This window comes from Microtus ochrogaster (genome assembly GCF_000317375.1).
Source record: "Microtus ochrogaster isolate Prairie Vole_2 chromosome 14 unlocalized genomic scaffold, MicOch1.0 chr14_random_1, whole genome shotgun sequence".
Lineage (NCBI taxonomy): Eukaryota > Metazoa > Chordata > Mammalia > Rodentia > Cricetidae > Microtus > Microtus ochrogaster.
In genome coordinates this window covers 33,685,832-33,693,016 of record NW_004949096.1, presented here as the reverse complement: position 1 = coordinate 33,693,016, position 7,185 = coordinate 33,685,832, and the positions used below count along the sequence as shown (strand labels likewise).

Genomic DNA, 7,185 nt, shown 5'->3' with positions numbered 1-7,185 from the left:
GCCCTAAAAGCTGGGCCCTTACCCAGACATGAGACATTTTCTTTACAATTAAAAAACCCGGAGAGCTAGAAGTTTATTCAATCTTTGTAGTAAGAACCTAACTTAACCTTGAATGTAAAGTTCTTCAATTCAGTTTCCTTATAGCTGTTTTTCTTCAAAACCTAGACACACTTTCATAGGACCAGCTCAGCATGACCCTCCGACTTTATCTCGCATGGTTCCTAACGTCCCTGAGGTGACATGGGCCACAGACATCAACACGGACCCCAGCTGCAGCGGAACCACAGATCCAGACACGGCCCTTGGTAGCAGCTTGGACCCAGATGACATTCTGGCTACTCAGGTCGGGATAGTTCGGGCACCCAAATGGCTACGGGGACCACCAAGGCCGCGGTTCCAACTATGGGCTTCCAAGTGATCTTTGATGCCAATATGGGACGCAGACTTTAGCCCAGATCCCAGCCGAGGTAGGACCACGAATCCAGACACGGTTCTGGGCAGCAGCTGCGTCTGGATGTCACCATTGCTGACCCAAGGAAAGCTGGTTTCGCCTCTCGCAGGACACTACAGCAAGAGAGATGACCCTGCACTCAGGTGAGCTGAGCCTATCCCTCACTACAGGAGAGGGTGAACCAACCCTGAGGGGAGGGGAGCTGACTCCAGCCCCTGGCCCGTGGGTGGTGGTTAGAACTGACCAGCTCAATTACCACCCAGGCCCACCCCCTACCCCACCTAGGACGTGCTGGAGCTTGGAAGGGACTGGTCCTGATCTCCACAGGCTATCCCAGGGGAGTTCCACTGAGGATCCAGTGACAGTGTGCCAGAGACCAGAGGCCTTGAACCAGACCAGCGACTCAGAGCAAAAATTTGCTAGTGAAGCTAATAAGACAAAAGGGTGAACTATGACACACCGAGGCCCCAGTGCCACCAGGATGAGTGAAGAAGTCTCTGGAGAGCTGGGAAAGGAGAAGCAGTTTTGTTGTTGCTTGTTTTGTTCTTGTTTATGTTTGTTTGCCTGCTTGTTTACGTTGTTTCCTTTGGGGGGCGCTGCAGGGGTGAGGACTTGGGGGGACGGAGAGATAAGTGAAATTGGGGTGCATGTGAAACTCCCAAAGAATCAATAGTTAAAAAAAAATAAATCAGAGGAAAATGCAGTTTAAAAGATTTGTGTGTGTATATATATATATTTTAAACTTTTGGTCATTTTTTAAAATTTATAGAAAATACAAAAAGGAAAAAACTTACCAACTGCCACAGGCAAAAAATAAGCAGTATTTTAGAGTGTATTTTCCTAGAGATTTATTTTTAAACATTTCTTTACATTTGTGTATATGTCCGTATTTGCATGCGTCCATGTGCTCCAGGAGGCGAGAAGCTGGCACTGGGGGCTTCAGTAGGAGTTAGATCATGACCAGTAGCTACCGTGGCACCTGCCCCACTCCCATAAACCCACTTTAAAATAAGACCAAAACACAATGATGTCATTAATTAAATTTTGTCTAAAATCTTTTACAGGCACTAGACTTATTCCACGAGATCTGCTTAATTAAAAAAAAAAAAACCTTCCCAATTTAGCCACATAGTTTCAAATAAACAGCTTTTACAGGTTTTCACGCACTCCCTCAGGGCGTGCCTTTCCTTTTTCACTTAAGGCAGCATGGGAACATCTGTGTACACAGCCAGCCTCCAGTGGGGGAGTTGAACACTCATCTGTTTGGGGAAGATACCGTCCCCACCTCTTCTTGGGATGATTAAAAACAAGAAGGCATTTCTCAGCTAAAATGATGGGTAGGGTGGGAGGGGACAGTTCACACCGACAGAAAATAACTGAAGTGTCCAGGCACGGACTACAGCGCCGTCGTTACTAGTGCTAAAATTGGCCTGTCTTTAAGTTGTCTACCCTGTCACTGCCTCAAGGCTAAGCAGACACAAGCAGCAGGACCACGAGGGAAGGTAATTAGAGGCAGATAATCCAAAGCTAACACCGGTCCTACTGGGCCAGGGAACTGTGTGATAAATCAGGCAGCGCGGGGAAGAATCCCTCCCCAATTCCATCCACAGTGAGGCACTCAAGACCAGCTGAGCTGCTTGCAGGCTGTGTGGTGTGCTCTAGGTCCATGGCTGTAAGGAGCAGGTCCCTTTGAGTCCCTTCTGCTCCTGGATGCAGCCCCTTCCCCAGTGACGCACAAGTCCTACTTTAGAGTCTGCCCATTGTGGGCTCCAATCCAGGGCGAGGAGACCTGACGGTCTCAATCACACAGCACCAATGCAGTCCCACAACACCTCCCCCTCCTCACACAGCATCTCACAGTAGCGCTGGCTGGCCTCTAACTCCCAGCAATGCTCCTGACTCAGTCCCCAAGTGCTGTTACAGCCCTGACTGTTTGACCTCTTTTTGATTCTTGAGTCAGCTTATGTGAAAGACAGCTTCTGCTAAAGACTTCAACTTTATTGAATTAAAAAACAAGCAAACAAACAAAAAACTTACAATCGATAAAGCAATTAGAGCAAAACCAGTAGTTCGAGGACTAGAATTTAAATAATACAATAAAAAAAACCAATTGCATACTTGGTTTCATCAAGCCTGCCTCTCAGTGCTACCCTCACAGGCAACCAGACGCAAAAGAGAGACGTTCCCATGTGACCTAACAGGTCCCCTTTTCCTGCATCCTAGGACATGGCATGCTACCAGAACTGAAGCTTCTCTTTAGAGCGCTGACACAGCAAAACACTTTAGCAAATTTTCAGTTTTTTCCAGTGGAGCCGAAACCTCCTGAGCCCCTTTCAGTGTTATCCAGTGTCTGAAAGACAAGAGAGGAGGAAGACACGCCAATCAATCCGTCACAGCTCTCCGGAAAACCCGCAAACCCTTAGCCTACCCTGTCACCCCACCATCCGAAAGGCTGCGCTCTTCCAGATGAAAACACTCAACAGCCTCACACTGAAAAACCAACCTAGCTTAACTAGCACGGGTCGCGCACACTGTTTAGCTACACACAGCACACTCCCAAACATCCCCGCTCTGCACTTTGAGACGCCACTCCTTCCCCACTCGGCATTTGCACTTACTTCAACTTCTTCTAAGTCTGGATAAAAAATCCGTTCACAAATGAGCTGTGCAATCCGATCGCCTTTTTTTACTTAAAAAGGAAAAAAAAGAAAGAAAACACAGATTACTATTGATGTTTATAGATGTATTTGCTGTCCTGTCTTATTCAATGAGAACTAGGGTCAGTTTTACTAACACAGGTAACTCAAAATTTCCTACATATTTAACTCACCTTCAAACTTCTCTTTTCCAAAGTTAAACAGCACGACACCAACATTTCCTCTATAATCCTCGTCTATGACACCGGCTAGAGGAAGGAATAATTTAAAATAATTTAAATAAAATTATTTAAAATGAATTTAGAATAGTTATTTTTGATTTATGCCATCAGAACAGCAGGTGTCTTAGATTATTATCTCAAAACTACTTTTCCAAAGACTTCCTCAGATTCTTCTTCTTACACCTGACAAAGTGAATTTCACTTCGGTCCTACACATTCTGGAAACAAATGATATTACTAAAAAACAAGTATTTTTAAAAGCATGTTCCAATAATCCGTCCTGAATGCTCATCAAGTAAGTGGTGAGCATCTTGTACTCCAAGCTGGGTGAAGCAAACATCCTCTCCAAACTCCTGGCCGACTTCCCAGTTCACATGCTAAAAAGACTAGTAGAAAAAGATCTGGGCTTTCAGTCTTCTCCGCTAACAGCCTTGCTTGATTAGATCAGAGAAACAACACTCTGAGCCCAGCAACCTGCAGGAGGAAAGTCAGTGGTGACATGCTATATAGCAGTCTTGCAGCTACTAAAATAGTCCACTTGCACAAGAAAATGGTGCAGAACTGCTGTTATTTTTCCCTTTCAATTCAAACCACTATCCTTTTTTAAAACCACGAGAGTTCAGTTAACACTGGCTGGTAAGCTTAATGAGTTCTCTTAAAATTTTTGCTGTTGTTGCAACAGCATGAGGGAGGTCAGAAGGCAACTATGGGAGTCAGTTTCTCCCATGCACAGGAGGGTGTGAACTCCTGGAGTCAGTTCCTCCCATGCACATGAGGGTGTGAACTCCGGGAGTCAGTTCCTCCCATCCACATGCAGGTATGAACTCCAGTCACCTGGCTTGACAGTGGGGACCTTTACCCGCCAAGCCATCTTGCTGGCCCAAGATTACTTTTAAATATCTGATTAGTACATGTTTGATATTACAAAATTATATGGATCCTTACAAGAAACCTGAGCTAGGTCCTTGCCACAGCCCAGAAGACACAGGCCTCACAACTGCCCCCAGCCATCCCAGAGTCTGGAACTTGATGTGTTCCCACAAGCACAGATAACGTGGCTAACAGCCCTTCATTTCTATTAGAATAGCAACAAACCTTTTACCAATCCAAATATCATATAAGGTTCCCTTTATTATCAGTTTATTACTCTTTAATACTTAGGAAAAGAACTGACAAAGATTGGGCCAGCCGTTCTCATACTCTTTAGAGAAAGGTTAACTGCAGGAATAATGCAGCTTGCACTTCACAAGGAAACCCCAGGATAAATGTGTGCTGTCCCACGTTGGAGCGAATGACCACAGAAGACTGGAGAACTTCCACTGTGGAAGACTTGAGGCACAGCCTAACAAGAATACTGACTACAAACGAGTCTGTGTAAGATAACCAGGGCTGACTTCCAAATCTTTTGGTTAGTACTTTATTAGGAAACTATTAAATTACTCAAGTAGCATCACAAGGTAAAAACCAATATTATAGTAATAAAGTTTCTAAGAGTAATTAAATGACTTTAATTCTTCCGCCCCAAAGAATCAGTTATTCACTGAAACAGCATAAATGCTAGTGATCCCTTTATATGCATGTGTAGAAGGAAATATCTTACATAACAAACACTCAAGCTGCTTTCATGGTTTTGCTATGATATACAAAACAGCCTTTGATGCACATCAGTGCTATCTCCAGTAAGTCACAGGAACTATCTGGGTCAAAGGACGGACACATACATACATTGCTAGATAAAAGAGGCACAGCTGAGTTTGTGCTAGGACCAGATGGCAACAGTCTTTTATCTACTGGTCAATGAGAAATACAAGATTCCATGGTCTTTTCATTCCCTGTGGGTGGACATTCTTTCCATATGTACAATGGACACTTGTCATATATTTCCATATTTTATCTATGATTTTTTATGTTTTTTCATGAGCTGTAAATATAGTAATTTTCTGATATATATAAAATCTCCACTATGTATCTGCAAAGTTCTCCTATTGAGAGTATTCAAACAGCTAGGTGTCTTGAATCCTACAAGGCCATGTCATTTTATATGCCCGGAACATGAAAATTTGAAAATCTACATAGCAAGCAAATAAACCAAAACAATGCTGGCTCCTGTGGCAAAGGCCTTCAAGGCCAACTGCCTGGGAGGCTGATGCAGAACAACTGCCATGTTCAGGGCTCACCTGCTAACTTAGAGATTTTTCTCTCATGAAGACAGGAAAAGAGGGCGTGGAGACATGGCCAACACTTCAGAGCACTGGCTGCTCTTCCAGGATTTGAGTTCAATTCCCAGAACCCACAAAGCCACTACAAGTACAGAGAGGACTAGAGAAAGAAAAAAATAGGGGTAGGGGAGAGCATTTGTGTGAGCCCTTGGAAGTCAATCCTAGTACCACTATTATAAGAAGAAAGAAAGAAAGAAAGAAAGAAAGAAAGAAAGAAAGAAAGAAAGAAAGAAAGACCTTCTCTGCATGAAGATGGTGAACCCTGTGTGTAATCTCTGAAGATGATGAACGCCGTGTGCAGTTTCTGAAGATGGTGAACGCTGTGTGTAATCTCTGCATGAAGATCAGTGTGTCCTAATATCTCTTCGTGAAAATGCACCAAGTATCTTGGAAAGTTATCACTGGAAAAACCAGGCACTGGAACTGGCAGTCGGTAATCGACTTCAGGCAAGGTTTTGTGTCAAGACTTTGGCACGTCACTGTTGGAAACTTTAGTGAAAAGGATCCACACCTACCAGATGTGAATTCAGAACACAGTCTTGCAGAGTCAACTTTTCCTTTTGACCCTTCTTCCAGCCTGAGGCTTCTAACAGCATCTCCCTTCAGTGGCCAACTATGATAAACTTGTACCTAAGAAAAATTCCTTAGATTTTCTGCATCCAAGAACATACCGCAGTGTGATTTTATGAATAACCTCACACCAACCACCAGGCAAACTAACCTTCCAATTACATGATGTTCCCCCAGACAGTTGGTTTAAGCAGAGCAAAATTTAGAAACAAGGTTGGAGGGGAAAAAGAAGTTTCCACATAAAAATCTGCTACGTCCTTGGGAGACAGAACTGTTAACTTGAAATAAAGTATGTGCCAGCCAAACACTCCTGGCTGTTTCACACGCAGAACTTAGCCCTCGTACCCCTCAGAAGCAGGCACACTAAATTCTATTATGCAGATGAGTACAGTCCCTTTCAAAACACTTTGAAGTTTCAATAAAAATATACAAAACCTTTATAACTTTAAGTTAGGTAATTAGTATATCCCAAGTGGCTATATTTGAATTAGTAAATTTTTCAAAATTTTTATTTTATGTGTGTGGGTGCTTTGCCTGCGTAGATGTCTATACACCACGTGCATTCTATGCCTGAGGAGGTCATAAGAGCATGCCAGAACCCCAGAACTGGAGTTACATACAGTTGTGAGCTGCCATGCGGTGCTCAGAATTGAACCCAGCTCCTCTGGAAGAGCAGCCAGTGCTCTTAACTGCTGAGCCATCTCTCCAGTCTGTAAAAAGTACTTCTGAAAATTAAATGTAACTCACTAAACCCTGGGAATTCTTAATCCAAGAGAGAACTGTAAATACCAACCTTAAGGCTACACACAGCAGAAAACTATTTAGGCTATCTGCCTTGCCCCACAGTGCCACCTAGTGCCACCATGGGAGATAACAGTACTTTCCAAAACACAAGGCCCACGGGTAGACAAGTCCGGGCAAAGAGCCCTTCGCCTTCCTTAAACAACCCACACTGGCACAGAACAATAAAGACAGGACAGTGAGGGGATGGGCAGTGTTGATCCTATTAGAAACACAATCCTAAGCCAATTTTCTCATTTAAAAAAACAAAAAAACCCCACTTGACA

At 43.6% G+C, this 7,185-nt stretch overlaps 1 protein-coding gene across 1 annotated transcript in view; it reads right to left on the bottom strand.

The window, feature by feature from the left end:
- Positions 1–2,431: 2,431 nt before the first annotated feature.
- The window catches only part of Dut (deoxyuridine triphosphatase), a 9,234-nt gene continuing 4,480 nt past the window's right edge, over positions 2,432–7,185 (bottom strand). Inside the window, exons 5-7 of the mRNA XM_005364395.2 lie at positions 3,282–3,356; positions 3,070–3,140; positions 2,432–2,801 (exon numbers count right to left, since the gene is read on the bottom strand). Of these exons, the coding sequence (XP_005364452.2) occupies positions 2,745–2,801; positions 3,070–3,140; positions 3,282–3,356 (203 nt within the window). The 3' untranslated portion in view covers positions 2,432–2,744. The remainder of the gene's footprint in view (positions 2,802–3,069; positions 3,141–3,281; positions 3,357–7,185) is intronic.